Source organism: Passer domesticus, chromosome 3, assembly GCF_036417665.1.
Source record: "Passer domesticus isolate bPasDom1 chromosome 3, bPasDom1.hap1, whole genome shotgun sequence".
Taxonomy (NCBI): domain Eukaryota; kingdom Metazoa; phylum Chordata; class Aves; order Passeriformes; family Passeridae; genus Passer; species Passer domesticus.
In genome coordinates, this window is record NC_087476.1 from 118,930,094 (window position 1) to 118,947,204 (window position 17,111).

Sequence of the window (17,111 nt, forward strand, 5' to 3'; positions counted from 1 at the left end):
GCGGCACCGAGCCGGCTGCCAAAAGCCGCGCTGGCGCTGCGGGCTCGGGGAGCGGCGGGGATGCGAGCGGGTGGAAGAGCACAGAGCGTGGTCTAGAGAGTCACAGAAGCGTTCGGGTGGGAAGGGGACTGCGAGACCATCTCGTTCCTCTCCCTTACACCAGCCCAGGTTTCTCCAAGCCTGATCATGGACACTCCCAGGGATGGGGTAGCCACAGCTTCCCTTGCCAGGGCCTCACAGGGAAGAATTTCCTCCTAATATCCAATATGAACCTACTGTCAACCCTTTCTCCCTTGTCCTGTCCCGTGCCCTTGTAAACAGTGTTGCCACATCTTTCCAGTAAGTTTTCTTCAGGCACTGGAAGGCTGCAATTAAGTCAGGCTGAAGCTTCTCTTTTCCAGGCTGAACAATCCCAATTCTCCCAGCAGAGCTGCTCCATCCCTCTGATCAACTTGGTGCCTCCTCTGGACTCGCTCCAACAGCTCCTTCCTTCCCAGGGCCCAGAGCTGGATGCAGTGTTCCAGGTAGGGTCCACCCAGAGCAGAGCATTTGTGCTGACTGTGCACCAAAAAATCACCTGCCTCAACCCAAAACCTGTTCAGCATCAACATCAAAGCTCTGCATGCTACTCCTGCCTTGCTTGCACTTCTGCATCCCTTTCCTGAGCCGGCTCAGTGGGGGCAGGGTGCCCTTTGTGTTTGCTCAAAAGCATGGGATCTAAGGCAAAGCACCTTCTCTGTTCCCATGGGGAGGGAAAACAATCAGCATCACTTCTTTATCTAAGTTATCTGCCAACTGCTGTCACAAATACAGTAGTGATGGAGAGTGTTGAATAGCTGAGCATTAAAGGGATGGGTTTGAAGTACTTACAGGGATGTGAGGGTGAGGAAACGCTCAGTGCACGTTCTCTGAGGCAGACACAGCTGAAGGTCCTCCATGGCACTGGAAATCCAGGTGGAAAAGGCCAAAATCCAGCCAGGCAAGGCACAAAAGCATTATAAAAATACAGCAGCGCCAGTATTTCTGACTTATGCATGCACTTGTCTTACATTCGTTATGTATACATGAATCTGTTTTAGTAACCATCCCCTACCCCAGGTGCTTTGTAGAACCATCCAGACAGCCACAAGTGTGCCAGTTTGACACCTGAAAGCTTCCCAGTGCCACCTGCCTGTTTATTTTTCAACACCTTCCTTTCTAAACCCCAGAGCAATGTTTTTGTAACCCTCTGGCTGGTGATGGCAGCCTGGCCTGTGAGCCTTGCCCTGCTAAACACGCTCCCAGTGGCAATGGGGGTGGATTTGTTCTTGGGGGAAATGCCAGCAGCTGGCTGCAGCAGTGCCTTGCAGCCTGAGCAGGTGCTTTTTGGCTTGATTTTGTCCTTAAACTGGCTGTGTACACGAGGGGGAAAGTTCAAAACCCAAAACATGGTTTTCTGTGGCTTCAAATTATGTCCTCTCTCAGCCTGGCTATTTTCCCTTACTTGTATTTTTGTTTGCCAGTCGTAGTTAGTTTGAAATCTGTGGGTGAATCTTGGCCCTCATGAGTAAGAGTTGCTTTTTCATTGACAAACTGGATCTCCTCCTTGAATTTTCTTATTTATAAACATTAGAGGACACTTAGTTATGGGATTAAACAAGAGTGGCAAAATGTTAGCCTAATGCAAGAGTGGGGTTTGGTTGTTTTACACCTCTACAGTTATTAACTGTGGCTTGAAATGGAGGGGAAATTGTAGCTGGTTCAAGGCTGCAAGCCTTAAACATCCCAGCAGAAAATGAGAAGGGATTGTTCCCAGGGAGCAAGGGAATGAGCTGAGGCAAAAAGGATCTCCGTGGGAGCACAAAGCCCTGCTCTGCCCCTGTGGCACAGCAAAGTGTCTCACCAGTCTGTCCCTTTTAAAAAGGACTTTTTAGCTTTTAAAAGAATTACCAAAGTTTGGGTGGGAGAGAAAAGTAGAAGAAGAAAATGTGTTTTGCAAGGTAGGAATCACAAGAGTAAAACTTGCCTTGCACAAGGTACAAGGATATTTACTCTTTGCAACAGTCAAGCCTTTCCTTAACCTTTAATTCCTTTAATTACTTTAAAAGCACTTAAAAATCCAGTGCTCTCCAGAACTATCAAGCTTCTCATTGTTCAGTCCTGGAGTTCCTACTGCATAAAGAGAAACAATGTTCCCAAGGCATTTTTGACAACAGTGTTCTTCTGCAGATATTTGCTGGAAATGACTTCTAATTGTTAAAATCTGTCCTCATCTCAGCTGAAGATTTGTATCTTATGATTTTTACAAAAGAGTTCTAGGGGAAAGCAGCTGGAATAATAAAAGGGGAAATTAACCCAGAAAAAACACAAATAGAAGGCAGGAGAGAATAAATAAGAGTAGCAGTGAAAAGCTTTTAACAGAATACTTTCAGGGTGAACTCTGCTGGGTTTCTACCTGGACTTATTGTAATATGACTGCACTTATTCCTAGAACAGATTTATTGGGTTTATTGCTGGCTTTCCTAAGAAGCCAGTCAGAAATGATAGCATCTCATATTCCCCAAGGGAAATGTGTGTCCATCTCCATCTGCAGCAGCAAAACCTGCTCACCAATATTCTACATCTTGCACAGAGTTTGTCTTTGACATTAAACTGTGCTGTAACTACCACTGCACCAGTGCCCTGAGGACCTTGCCTTGGATTAACCACCTGGAGCCCCTTCCTTGGAGTAGGGATTCCTCTGCCTGCTGGCAACAGGGAAGTCTAGAGCAGGCTGAGTTAAATCCCCCTCCTTTTATTAGAAATCCCCAGAAGTTGCCTTTCAGGTACTGCAGGATGCTATGAGGATGCCAAACACATCAGCTGGTAACTCACAGCAGCATTAGAGTTAAAATCTTCCCAGGACAGTGGCCAGCAAACCCTTCTGCTGCCACAGGGCTTTGTTTTCCCCCTTGCATCTTACCAGATTATTGTGTTTTCCACAGCCCTAGGGAAAAGGGAGCTGGAGGCTCTGCTGCAGGATTCCAGGAAGCCTGAAGCTGTGGAAGGAAGTGTGAGACTGAGCAGGGTGTGGGATGCTGGGGATGCCTAACTGTGAAAAACTGACAGGAGACATCATCACATCACCCAGTGTACCCAGCACAGCAGTCCCAGCAGCCTGGGAAAGGAGTGAGAAGGGGGAAAGGGAGATACCTGGACACAACAGGAATACAGTCATAATACACCAGAAATAAGGAACTTCATCCCTTTGCCTTTTTAATTAAAACCCAAATCCATTAATTCATGAACTTGTTACCAACACAATGCACCAATGCTGAGACTGTGGTACCACCCAAAAGCACAGGTTAAAAGTCTAATTTGCCTACTTGGAAATTTTCTTATATATCAAAATAAGCATGAAATATACCCACAGGGAGATCACACCACTTAATGGTCTAGCAAGTCACTGAGCAGTAAGTCACTGGCAACTTGAGTCCTTAAAAACCAAACCAAACCCCCAAAAATCCAACAAAAACCCCCCAAGCTCAACAAAACAAAACACATCCCAAATTCTGCCTTACATCTTTGCCTTTCTTTGGTGCTTCCCCATGATGGTCACAGGTTATCTGTGCAGTCTGACAGGGGGTCACCAGGGATGTCGAGGCTATCAAATTGTGCTCAAGATATTTTTCCATCTCCTTTCCTGTTTCAAGGGGAAAAATTCTCTCTTCTCATGCTAGAAGTCTCTCCCTCTCCAGACTCAGGTACTGCAGCTGGTTTATCTTGACAGCTTCAGGGAAGAGACAGTATAGGACATCAGTGATGAAAGTTTAGAATTCAGGATGTGGGTGTTGCTTGGGGAAAGTTAGGGAATAAATCCAATAATGCAGTTGTGGTATTTGGTGGTAAAAAAATTTGTTCCTGCATTTTCAGGACAAGAGACTAACAACCCTTCTCACACCAAAACTCAACCAGCACAAGTTTGCTCACACTACCAGAGGTGTATTTTATCCTATAGAAATGTATTTTGAGTATTTTGCTGTATTTACTGGGGGATCTCTTTGGATAAAGCAATTTACTGTTGATTTATAAGGTGTTGGGAATTAATACCACTCCTGACTAGAGCACGATTCCCAACAGTGCACTGAAACCTCAACCAATTCCAGCTACACCCTGACTAAAGAAAAGAGATTCCCAAGTACAGCACAAAGCAGCAGAGCTGCAGAACAGCACATGCAATATCTGCTCCAACACTTCATCAGCCAAGGATCCTTTCAAGATGATCCTCTGCAGCAGAGGCTTTCCATCACTTGCAAAGATTTAATTCCATCACTTGCAAAGATTTAATTCTATCAGCAAAACCCTCTCCAACAAAACTAGTTTCTCCAGTTCTCAGAAGTTAACAGGTGTTCTCCTGGCACAAGGTATTTTTCCTTAAATGTAAAATCTGATTTCCTAGACATTATAATGAGATCTTTAATTAATCCTTAATGATGCCTTAACTCATTACCAAATCCCAGGGCAAACATAGGCCTCATCCAAGCTCAAAATCAATGTAAAAACCTGAAGTTACAGTCTCAAACCAACACAATTCCTCTTTAGAAATACAGGAAGATGCAGTAGTTACAAACAGTCCATTTATTGGGTCTTAAACTACGTACACAATTGAAATCATAATTTTGGCACTACGCTATACAGTGGTTACATCCGTGTGCTGACACTCCTTAAATACTGCCCCAGGAGCACTGCTGTGCTTGGAAATTTGGGATGAGCCACACAAAGGTCTCAGTGCTCCTGGGGGATTTTGCATGAAAGATGAAACACACACCAGTTGATGAGTTATTTCCATGTACCTCACGTGCTGTGAATGGATCACACCAGAATATGTGATGTCAGCATTGAGAAATGGCCACACGTGTTGCAGTAAAATCTGAATGAGACACAGACATGAGATACAGGAGAAGCAAAACAAACCCTCTCAGACACAAAGAGATATTCTGTTAAAGAAAATAATTTAAAAAACTAAGAATGGCATTTGTTTTGATACAAAAGCCAGAACCACTACTGTATTAACATCTAAGTATGAATCTTTACAAATTAATCTCACAATGGTGTTATGTAAAAGGTTGCAAACTGTACAATGTTTTGTCAATGCAATGCCTCTACAATTTATACAGTCTTTTACAACTATGTAACACATATTAAACAGCTTGTTAAACAGCCAATTGATACCAGTCTCTTAACAAAGCTGCAGGCAAAAAAACACAGAGCTTCCACAATCTTCAAACAAGATATGCTTGCTCCATCTTTAGGAGAATACACTGTTAAAAACTGCCTTTCCACACTGTGCATACATTTCATTCCGTGAATTCAACCACCACTAACAGTCCATTTCCTATCTGTGGGTTCTAATTACATGGAAACACCCATTTCCCCCTTAAAAATATGCAGAGAATCATAGATTTTTTTTTTATTCCACACGTGGTCAAGACACCCCTGAAGGCCTGGCCAGGCAGCAGGAGCTGCCCATGCTGCATCCTGCCACCCTGCACTGCACAGAGCTCAGCTATTTACATTTGCACAAGGGAGAGAATACAAAAAGGCAATGCTGCCCTGAGGTGGACTGGATGGTATTCAAATCCCAGTAGTGAAAAATAAAACTCTGAGGAGGGAAAGCTTCAGGGTTGTGTATGGACTGGGGGAGGAGTTGCATCGGCAGAATTGGAGAGCTCCACTGGGAAAATTCCGGTTTGCAGCCGGAACCCTCTGGTTCTGCACATCCTTAATGTCAGGAACAGGGGGCAGAAGAAGGGGGTGAGGGATGTGCAGTGTAGGTCACTGTGTGCAAGGAAGCAGGAACAAGACTGATGTGGGATTCAGGCCAAGGAGAAGGGTCTTGCCATGGACTCACGATGAGGCCCTGCAGGCGCAGCCTCGGGGCTCCCCCGGCTGCTCCCTGGGGAGGTGAAATTCCTTTTGAGCAGAACCAGGTCTCTACGTTTGTATTTAACAGTAGTTTTGATTAGGCATCAGGATTTCCAGCACAAAGTTCTCTACATGATCAATTTCTTTTGAGTTTCCTTTATTTCGCAGAAAAATTCCTACATCCTCACTTTCCCCAGAAGAAGCCTGAAAAGAAAAAAGAAGGAGTTCAAAACACAAATATTGCCTCATGCTCTTGTTCATATGAAAAGATAAATTAAAGCTTCTCTTGGAATACTGTCACAAAACATCACAATACAATAGAGATGGGAATCTTGGAGTGTAACAAAGAGAAACCCCAGGAATGGATTCACTCTTTGGGGACATGCCTGTGTGAAGAGCCCTGGCAGCAAAGCCAGAGTGTGGAAGAGGAAACTGAGTGGTAGCAGCCATTCCCCATCCTGAGATGTAGGTGATAGCCTGGACTGGGTGGTGTAAAGTCCTCAGAGGCATCAGAAGTACAAAGCAGCACTTTAGGGGCACTGCCAGGCATTTAAAAGGCAGCCAACTGCCAGAAAACGGAGAAAAGGAACATCAGTATTCAAGGTAAGAAGTGTAAATGTCTTAGCAAAGCACAGGGATGCACAGAAAGATGGGCAATATTTAAAATATTTAACCAAAATAAATCTGACCAAAACCACTGAAAGATGCAAAGGGCCAGAATTTGGCTGCAGCATTTTCCCTGTGGTTAAGAATTCTTCCTGACCCTGGAGTAGAATTCCTAAGAGTGAAGCTCATGGCAAAACCCATCAGCTGACCTACCTATGCATAATAGCAGGGTGAAACCAGGAGGTCAGTGAGCACCAGGAGCTGGTCATCTGTGAACTGCTGCTTGTGCTCCTGCCAGTTGTCGTGGTGGGTCCTCCGGAAATTGGAGAGCGTTTTCTTCACCGTCATCTGCCAGCACAATTGGGGTGGAGCTCTGTCAGTCAGGGACCCCAGCTCCACACCAAAACCAGCAACAAACACAACTGCTCAGTACCACCAAGGCTTGGAGCACACCCAGAGGACAGGAGGGCTCTGGGGAATTCAGCCCATGATTTTAATTGTCACAGTTCTGGTTAGTCTTTTGAGCAGGGTCATGACTCTAACATTGTTATAAAAAGGATTCCTGGGCCTATAATTTCAAGCTAGGAAACATTTAGAGATTCTTATAAAATAAAAGCCAAGTGCTTTTCCCCCACTGCCTTTTTATTGTCTGTTTTGAGAAGGTGTTTTTGGTCTGAAAAAAAAAGCAATTCTTCATCTCACTCCTCTGGCTAAAACAGCCCCAACCAACAAAACCCAACAATAAGAGTTAAAGGCAATGATTTCTTTAAAAATTTATTTCTAGGGCAGCTCATAACACTTCATTAAAAAAATCCCAGACTGATGTTTTGGTTCAGATTGATGTTTCCTAGAATGGCAGGCACAAAAGGGACATCTTTAAGGAAAAAAACCCACTTCCTCATTATAAATATAGTTCTTGCAGCTCTCAGTTTAGTGCTTTAAATTTGAAAGCAAGGACAGATCTACAAAAATACTTAAAAGCAGGTCATGCTTTAAAACTATTAGGAGTCATTTAGTAAAAAGCAAAAATTAAATATCTTAATAGGTTCCTATGCTTTTCCAGGAAAAGAGAACTCAGAATGAATCACAGGTATTCAGCTGTGTTCTGTTGAATAGAGAGCTGCTGTATTTTTACCTCAATAGGCTGGGGATCATTGAGGTGGGCACTGAGATCCATGAGGAGCTGTGGCATCCAGGTGGGCACATCGTAGGGACTGGACAGGATGCAGGCACTGAGCCCCAGGACGCCGGCGTGGCGCTTCACCAGGTCTGCAAAAACAGGGCAGCAACCCACCTCAGCTAGGGAACATCAGCAACAACCCCCCTGGCACTGCAGAGACCTCCAGCTCTGCAGAGGTCCAGAGACTTCATGAACTTATGGACCTCCAGATTGGTCCTATTTCCTCACTCAGAATCCCAGATTCATTCTCGTATCTAATTTTTTACACCTCCTTCCAATACAAATCAATCTGCAACTGCTGGACACTTTATAAACATTTCAAATGAGCTTCCCTCTCCCAAGGAAATTCATTAATAACTCATGAATTACATCTCCCTGTTCCCTCTTTCTGCATTCAGAGTGTTTTCTCAAATCCCAGAACTACTGGACAATATGGAAAGCAAACTTCTGGGTCAAATGACTGTGACTCAGATGCATTTAATGCCCAGGCAGAAGCCAAAGTTCCAAATCATGGTTAACTAAGAGGGTTTTCGTTCTGGTTTATTTTTTGGTTGGTTGTTTTGAGTTTGTTGTTTGGTTTTTTTAGAATAAAAAACCCACACTGCTAACAAATAGAAGGTAAGGTGGGCAAGAAGTGAAACTATGTTGTGATTATTTATTGAGGAACTTGCTATCCCTCATCATGTGCATCCTTATCTCTGTGAACTAGAAACTGGAAAAACTTCTTTAATGTTAATTCTAAAAGAGTAAGAAATCAATTTAACATAGAAATACACAATCAAAATATTTGCCTTTGCTGTGTATTCTCCCCATTAACATTGCAAATCAAATTCTATGGCAGTCTATGTTACCCAAAACACCCATTTTCTTCCTGAGCTGCTTTCTTACCCCCTGAAGGAATTGTGTCCCCCACTGAGGCCAGGTCCCTCTTCCTTTTCTTGGGGAGCCTCATCTTGCAGAGCTGCTCGAAGTGAGTCTGCATGGGCCCATCCATGGTGAGGAAGTTGCACTGCAGGAGCCCGCTGAGCGTGGTGGCAGCCATCTCCCTCACCTGGGCACACGGGGGACACAACACCATTCATTTATTTATTTGTTTATTTATTTATTTATTACTGCCCTTTTAAGCACACCCCACTAACCCAAGTGAGCAAATCTTGCTCAGCAAAAGCCTTTCAAGTATTATCCTGCTATTAGTACTTTATTAGATGGCTATTTAAAATTAATCAACATGCTTTGCTGTAATACAGAACTACTGTCACAAAGTTTGCCATAAAGTGACCTGCTACTCAAGCAAATAATGTAATTTAACTCCACTGTCAACAGAATAGCTATAGAGAGTTTAAAAACAAACATTGACCAAGACCAAATAATCAACCTGCTTCACAACAAGCTCAGTATTGACATCAGTTTTAAAGAGGGCTTTATTCAAAAGCATTTCATTTTTCCCCTGACAAAAGCAGAAGAGCTTTTCCAAGAAAAGGCAGGAGGAATGTTCCAGAGACTCGGCTGATTCTGTTCTACCCATAGCACAAGAATTCTTTGAAAGACACAACAGATGCTGGATTAATAAGCAACAAAACAAACTTTATTATCAACAACTCAGTTCTGTAACGTTCCAACATGAGAGACCTCTTTGTCTCAAGTACCAGATCGCTGCACTACATGAACAAAACCAGAAATCCAGGTTGGAAAAATATTCTGAAGAGTAACATGGAACAAGACTAAACTAAGAACAAGTCTAAACGTAGCTTTCATCTAATTGCCAAGCCATTCAAAATACAGATCTCCTTTTCTATTCTTTTTAAACACAGCACCTTGTTAGTGAATTCCAAGTAGAGACAACTCATCCTTGCTTTTAAAAACAAGTGACTAACCCATCAGTATTACTAATTTCTCTCATCTCCTCAAATCTCCCAAAGCCAAGAAGTTATAGACATGTAAAACTGTATTTAAATTGGGAGTCCCTCCAAAATTCACTCCCACTTTCCATAATTACATTCTGACAGAAGCCTCCCAATATTTATAAACTTGCAAACCAAATCAACTGGTTGAGATGCTGCCACCAGATTTTTGGAAGGTACATTCTGTCACAGGTAACTGCAAACAGAACACTTGTCTCTGTGGAGCACAAACACCTGCTCTGAATCCAATGCAGCAGATTATAATAATAAATTACGTCCTTGAACATGATGTTCTGAGCCTCACAAAGCCATAAGTACAGCTGCAAGAGCTGCAATAATTACAGAGAGGAAGTTCAAATCAGCTCTTGAGACTCTGACCCATTCCATTTAAATTTCTACAAGGTACTATTCTAACGTGATCTACTTTGCTGACAGTGAAGGAGGAAGGATGAGGTGAGAGGCTGGCAGTGTTGTTTATCAGCAGCTTGTGAGTCCCTGAAGAGCTGAGCTATTAAATGAGACATGATGTGCTAATACAAGAGGCAGACACAAAGCAGCTCGGCTGGGAAGTGAGCGAGCTCTCAGGAGAGCTGGGCTCATTTACATCCCTACTCCCTGTATTACAACCACTTCAATTTCTAAATTAATCACCCAGCTAGAAGGAACACTTTGCTGTGAGAAGCACCTGGAAGAAAAGCCTTAAAAATAATTCAGGAAGCAGCTGATCGCTCACTACCTCTGGCAGTAAATAATTTATAAATGATCACACTCATGATGAAACACAAAATATAAAAACTAGAGGAATCTCCCCATCACCTGTGGAGTTTGAGTTTTTTGGTCAGAAGGGATTGATCACTGTCTATAAAAGTGCAGCCATAGCACAACAAAACCACTCAACAGCACAAGCCAAACCCAACTCTAGAAGTTGCAAGGAGCTACTTAAACAGAGAGAAAATACTCATTCCTGTAAAACTGCAGTGCAATACGAAAAATGCTTATCAAGACATTGAGTGCTGTGCATAGTAAAACAATCACCATCAGGTCTGGCCCTTGGTATCAAAATAAGCAAAAAAATAAAAGTATCTTAAAATCCAAGAACCAAAACCTCAATTCTATAGAGCAAAACCACCAAATCCTAGTCAAAGCTAACAATTCTCATCTTAAAAATCCAGCATCCAAAAACCACACAGGAATTACTCAGCAGGATACTGCATCTTGTCAGTTATTACCAAGAAAGAACAAGATTACTTTTCAGAGAAAAGTGAAAGCTTCCATGGCAACAGCATGATCCAGAGTGGTTATGAACACAGGTAGGCTTTTTGGATTTGCACCTCTGCTGTGCAGAGAGATAATTTGGTACATTTAAAATAACTCAATAAATTGCATTCAAGTGAATAAAAGGTATTTTTCAAAATGGTGTGAGATTATGAGGTAAGTGTTCTGACAAACAACTTCTGTAGGATTGAAAGGTGATGCAGAATCTTTCTTCTAGAAGGAAAAAAGCACCCAAAAGTAGGATTTCATTGATATTTGGCAACTGCACAAACACCAGGGAAAATGATGGTGCAGGGGAGATAGGCCAGGCAGGAGGTTAACACTAAAGATTCTTCACTTTGCTTAAACATGACTTAAATTGACATAATTTAATGCGAGCCCCTCAGTTCCAGGTAGTTCTTGATGGAAATATAAAGAGTATTTTTTGTCATTAATATGGTATGATTAGATGTGAGGCAGACCTGCAGAGGAATAAACAGTGGTTTTACACACTTTTCACACAGGAAGGGGTTTGACCTTGGATGCTAAATTTTCTACCAACAGACATTTATAGTGGAATTAATAAAATCCCTATTTCATGAACTGAAGCCAAGCTCCAAGCAATGCACCATTCTGTGAAAAAGTGGAAGCAGTGGAACTTTTTAAAAAGTCACTAATAGAGTATTTTATTACCAACTGTTTTCCTGGAATATGAATATGAAAGAAACAAATCCTATAAAGCTCATTTTCAAAGCAGGAAGAATGCTGTGCTAGAAATACCTCCTGAATTAATTTACAGGTCAGCTTTTCCATAAAACCTGACAAAGGCAAGAAACAGTGGTGTGAAAGCAGAGCAGAGAAGGGATCACTTGCCTCGAGCTGTTCATCTTCCAGGAGTTTGATCACCAGCCACCTGATGTCATTGACTGCCTCGCTGTTGTTGAGGAAGATGAAGAGATTGTAGAACACCATGGTCTGGAGGTAGGTTAAGATGGTGTATCGGGCATGCCAAGAATTGCTTTTTGCTGTCTGCAGTGAATAAATCAGGGTGAGAAGGCAAAAATGTCAAAGAAAGCAGGCCCCTGATGGGAAGTGAACAATATTTAAGAAAAAAGCTTCTGGGAACAGTTGCAAAGAACTTCCTTTATTCAGGAAGTTTATTATTTTGTTTCATTAACCTTTTATCTCTAAAGCAGGCAGTTATTATTTAGGGAATAATTTACACAGGCTTCACTCCCAAAGCAGATTGTTAAACAGAAATAGATTGTAAAACCCTAAAAAAAAAATCAGATTCAAGGGCAGCTCTTTAGCTGAAGACTCATTCTGAAACTGGATTTTGAATTGTTATGCTCATGAGAAGACTTAAAGTGATCCACTACTGAACCAAATGTTAATATATCAAAATGCTGTTCCCTTTGTTATCAAAAGTAAGTGGCTTAAATGTTCAACAAGATACACTTACTGTTTTAAAACACTTGAAATAAAATCTTTCAGATCTAAATCAGTATTTGATTTGCTTAGAATTGTAAGTATTGTATATTGTTAAATAAAAAGCAGAGGATGCACAAGATGAGAAGCTTTAAGCTGTTTAGACCACACTCACTTGTTTTAGCACCTGAAGTACCAAAGGCACTTGCTGAGGATACAGCAAACCCTGAGACATCAAGGACAAACACATCTTAGCATCTCTTTTGAGCTCATCGTAGCTGTTGTCGTTCTCCACAGGTGCAATCTAAATCAGAGCATGGAGGGAACAAAGTTAGGAAATAGGCACTGGTGACAGCAAAATCTCAAAACAAGGGTAATCTCATGAAAAGACAGCTGTCTAGGAAAAATACATTCAATATAATGCTGAAAGATTAGCTGGGAAAAACAATCAATATGATGTTAAATATTCTCAGTCAATGATCAAGACTTCCTGGTGAGATGTTGGTGCCCCACTGCTATTCTCTTGGTATCAAATACAATTAATTTAATATTTTACATCCAGGTCCAAAATTGAGACAAAGCTTTACCAAGGTCACTTTCACTTCAACAGACCTTTATTTGATGGTCATATAGATTACTGTGGGGTAATTTATTGATGTTTGTGCACTTTGGGCACACAAGTATGGATCAGAGAGGTAAGACTGGATGACACAGATTCAAAGAATACAAGAATCAGAGGAACAACAGGAGCTGCTTAGAAAGAATTTTGTAGTCAGGAAACAAAAGAAAATAACTCAAGGTCCCTTAGAGAATGATGGAATGGATTGGGTTGGAAGGGTGATCCAGTTCCACCCCTCTGCCATGGGCAGGGGCACCTCCCACTAGAGCTGGTTGTTCAATGCCACATGTAACCTGGCCTTGGAATATTATAAATAAATATAAATACAATAACTTCAGTTTATTTTTACAATCCTTCTTGAATCAAACATAACTAAAGGAGAAAATAAAGGATGTACCTTGAAAAACAAAGGTAACAGCTGGAGTTGCTCTGTGACAGCTGTAGAGAAAGAACGTCCTGCACTCGCCATCAACCACTTCAGAACTGTTTGAATAAAGAGAAACTCTCGCTGATTAAGAAGAAAAATATTAACAACTCTGCTACACAATCTGCAGACCTCAATCACCATGTGCTAAAACACCCCCCATTCCTTGAGCTCCTTAACTCACTGGTTTTCAAGAGTTTAATGCCCTGAGTTCGCTCGTCTTGTTCGCCGACTCCATTCTCTTCCATAACATGATTCTGGATTTCTTCATCTGCTTCCATGAGGGGTTTGAGGTTTTCAAGTATCCGGGTAGTAAATTCATGGACACGAGGAGATTTAGTTGCAGCAGTGTTTGGCAAGGAAACATCTATCATGAATATGTAGGTCAACACACTAAAAAAACAAACAAAGCCAGCAGGAACACACAGTGAGCACGACTCTTGTCCAGAGAACAGTGACCTGTGAACTCCAAATGATCCAAGATCAATTGGGTGACCTTTGAGGCTTAATACTTAGAGAAAATTTCCTCTCATCTTCAATTCAAAGTTATTTACAACCAAATGTCTCTTCTAAGAGCTTTAGAGATATCAAACATAAATATAGACAAGAAATTGGTGAAGCCCTGACTCAGGTTCCCCAGAGAAGGATCCCTGGAAGTGTCCAAGACCAGGCTGGACAGGGCTTGGAGCAACCTGGGATGGTGGAAAATGTCCCTGCCCATGGCAAGGGGTGGGACTGGAGGAGCTTTAAGGTCCCTCCCAATCCAAAACATTCTCTGAATAGACAAATGAAAAGATGAACATTCTATGCAAAGACAAATACAGAGAAGTCATCTGGAATTTCTGAATCAAGTCTCTTAAATTATATATCTGATTTTTGTTACAAGCATTAATGCTTTTCAGGTTAATTATTTAGCTACCTAACTATCCAAATAAAATGAAGATTTAAAACCCAACAAGAACTGCAGCAGACAACACTGACCTTCCTATTCTCTCTCGGACGTTCTTGTAGACCTGGGTGAGTTTGGGCTCCAGGTACTTGAGCAGCCTGTGCAGCAGCTCTGGCACTCTCCACTCCTGCTGGGCAAGGCCCCCTTGCAGCACATAAAGGCGGCTGGGAACCAGAACAGCTCATTTTTAATCATACAGAACATTCCTCCTTCCCCAGTCCCCTCCAGACTTTGTTTGGGAATGTGCACAAGAGTGTCAGTGCACCACAGTATCCTTTAATGAGCAAAGATGGGTAAAAATTGCCCAGTGAAACAACAGTACTGCTGCTCTGCCAGCCCCAAACCCTCCCATCCTGTTAAGTGAGTTGTATTAAAAATATTATCATGAAGAACCTGCCATGGTGTGGGGAAAGTTAATTGGAAAGCATTGCCTTTGTCCTCCTCCCCTACAAGACAGCTGGCACAGCATCCTCTCAATACAGCATATCCAGGCTGTAATTCCTACTCTATTCTGCACAATAAAACAGTTCAAATTAATTTTACCAGGCATCTACAAATGATCCTCCTTCACCACTCAGTGGAGATTCCAACAGCAATTCAAACAACCAGTGCAGTTTCCTAGGATCTCTGCTCTCCTGGAAAAGAACAGGGAACAGAGATGTAAATAAATGAGGGGGGGTTTAAAATGTAAATAATGTATAAAATAAGGTATAAACAAGGAAAGTTTTGACAGAGATTTTTTTTTGCATCCCCTGGATTTATTTATTGAATAAGGGCAACATTCAGGATGTTTTCACAATGAACCACAATAGAAGAAAAACCCAATAAAACTATACACAGATTTAATTAATTGGTAAATATAATCAGAATAGAAGGATTTTTAGCTTCATTTTTGAGATATCTAATAACCATACCTGAATTTTGCTAATTAGGGTTCTGGCTGATAAGCTACACTAAGTTCTGCTGTGTGATGTGAAAGAATTATTGCCCCAAGATATTTGTGACCTATCACTGACCCTGCTGCCCAGCACCACATGCCCTGCAGGAATGTTAATCCACAGTGGACCCAGCTTTAGAAGACAAAAATGGAATGCTTACACAGGAGGTGGCAATGCAGGTGCCCCAGTCATTGTATGTTTCCACTGTGATGTTGGATAAAGCTGTTCGAAGCAATGGACACAGAAGGTTCCAAAGTTTTTCCACCTGCCCAGCAAAAACACAAGAGACAAGATTTTACTATTTTACTTTTACAAGATTTTACCCAGCCCAGATATTAAAATGCCTTCTTTATTTTTGTACTGATTCTCCCAGGATTATTTTTTGGCATAGACAGCTAGGCCTGAATTAAATAAATATTTAGCAGTCCGAGGAGGACATAATCACTTATTCCTATTGGAAATTACAAACCACATCAGCTTTGCCATCTCCTTAACATCAAACTGTTTCTAGGTTTAAAACTGAAGCATTTTCCAAACACCTGGCAAGAACAGGCACCAACCTAAGCAATGAATTGTGTTCCAAGTTTGGCAATCAAGACCTCAACTTCTAATTGAGTTAATAATGCAAAATTACTCTTTAACTTCCAAGAATGCTCAAAAATACTGCTTCAGCACCTTCTCAAAGGTCCAGTGCTTAGAACCTCTTATGAGGCCAGCTATGATTTCAGCTAGACATCTCTGGGTGCTTTCGTGGGAGTCTGCGACCAGTTGCTCCAAGTGGGGCTGAAAAACTGGCAAAAAGGCATCATCAAAGTTTCTGAAAAGGCCCTGGAAAACAAGAGGGGAAAGGGTCTTCAGCAACTATCTAAAACACTGTCTTCCCAAGAACATCATAGAATTGTCAAACATTTGAGTTTGAATATGCAGAAAGTGAAAGTACTTTGCTTTTTTAAAGAGCATTATACAGCAGTGTCCTTCAGACCATTACAATACTCTAAATATGTTTCCCTAAGTAGTTAATCAGAAGAGAGGATTAATGGAATTACCCAGAGCAGCTTTAAAAATCAATGTTTTGCAACAGCATGAGACCAGAAGTCTGTGGCTTTTCCATGCTCTGGGAATTGTCTACAAAATGAGAGCAATTTAGTGATTGAGCTCTCCTTACCTTGAAGAGGCAAAATCTGCGAGGATTAAATTTGTCCTTTCCCTTTCTGTCTTCTAAAGACAAAAATTTGATTAACTGCTCAACAAACTTGGGATCAGAAAAGTGATCATATATAATTTGTTCCTCCTGTAACAGGAAAAAAAGAATGATTAGCTTTGAGGTGTTTGCTTGTCACAGTAATATCCCAGTCTTTACAAGCCCCATGTTTCATTTGCATTCTCAAGGAAAGAAATGTCTTGGTTATCCATTTCCCCTTTCATTTTATAGGGAATTACCAAAACCCCTAAAAATTAGTCCTTCCCACTGTCATTAATGACCCTGTTCTCAAGTCTGATCATGATTTGAAAGGGAACAAGAAAGAGCTCATTAATACAATTATTCCATGATCCCTGAGAGAAAAGCAGCAATACATTAAAATAACAACTCCTTCTGGTATGCTGACACAATAAGAATTAGAAAAGTACAATTAAAATCATCTTGTGGCCATCTCCACAGTAATCTGTCAATAATATTAAGAGAAGAAAGGAGAAGTACTATTAAAAAAACCCCACAAACTTGCAACTTTTACCTCTGTCAGCTCATCTCTCCTTCGCCCAAGCTTTGGCTGCTGCTCAGCTGGAGCATAAACTGTCATAGTTCTGAATATTAAAAACAAAAGATAAGTAATAAAAAGCTAAAATAATAAATAAAAATACACTAGCACATTGTTGCTTTCTGTGGTGTTGTTTTCTATGTTCTCAATAATAAACAGAACTTATTCTCAA

General features: G+C 41.4%; 1 protein-coding gene and 1 long non-coding RNA gene across 2 annotated transcripts in view; one reads left to right on the forward strand and one right to left on the reverse strand.

Moving 5' to 3' along the window:
- The first annotated feature begins 62 nt into the window (after nt 1–62).
- LOC135297716 (uncharacterized) lies at nt 63–6,485 on the forward strand. The gene is made up of 2 exons (XR_010359629.1): nt 63–524; nt 2,964–6,485. It is a non-coding gene; the product is annotated as an uncharacterized LOC135297716 (long non-coding RNA).
- PSME4 (proteasome activator subunit 4) overlaps nt 4,582–17,111 on the reverse strand; it is a 43,816-nt gene continuing 31,286 nt past the window's right edge. The window contains exons 34-47 of the mRNA XM_064415514.1: nt 16,916–16,985; nt 16,348–16,473; nt 15,858–16,010; nt 15,343–15,447; nt 14,788–14,879; nt 14,277–14,408; nt 13,480–13,688; nt 13,269–13,354; nt 12,428–12,556; nt 11,698–11,853; nt 8,558–8,720; nt 7,625–7,758; nt 6,703–6,837; nt 4,582–6,087 (exon numbers count right to left, since the gene is read on the reverse strand). Of these exons, the coding sequence (XP_064271584.1) occupies nt 6,703–6,837; nt 7,625–7,758; nt 8,558–8,720; nt 11,698–11,853; nt 12,428–12,556; nt 13,269–13,354; nt 13,480–13,688; nt 14,277–14,408; nt 14,788–14,879; nt 15,343–15,447; nt 15,858–16,010; nt 16,348–16,473; nt 16,916–16,985 (1,690 nt within the window). The 3' untranslated portion in view covers nt 4,582–6,087. The remainder of the gene's footprint in view (nt 6,088–6,702; nt 6,838–7,624; nt 7,759–8,557; nt 8,721–11,697; nt 11,854–12,427; nt 12,557–13,268; nt 13,355–13,479; nt 13,689–14,276; nt 14,409–14,787; nt 14,880–15,342; nt 15,448–15,857; nt 16,011–16,347; nt 16,474–16,915; nt 16,986–17,111) is intronic.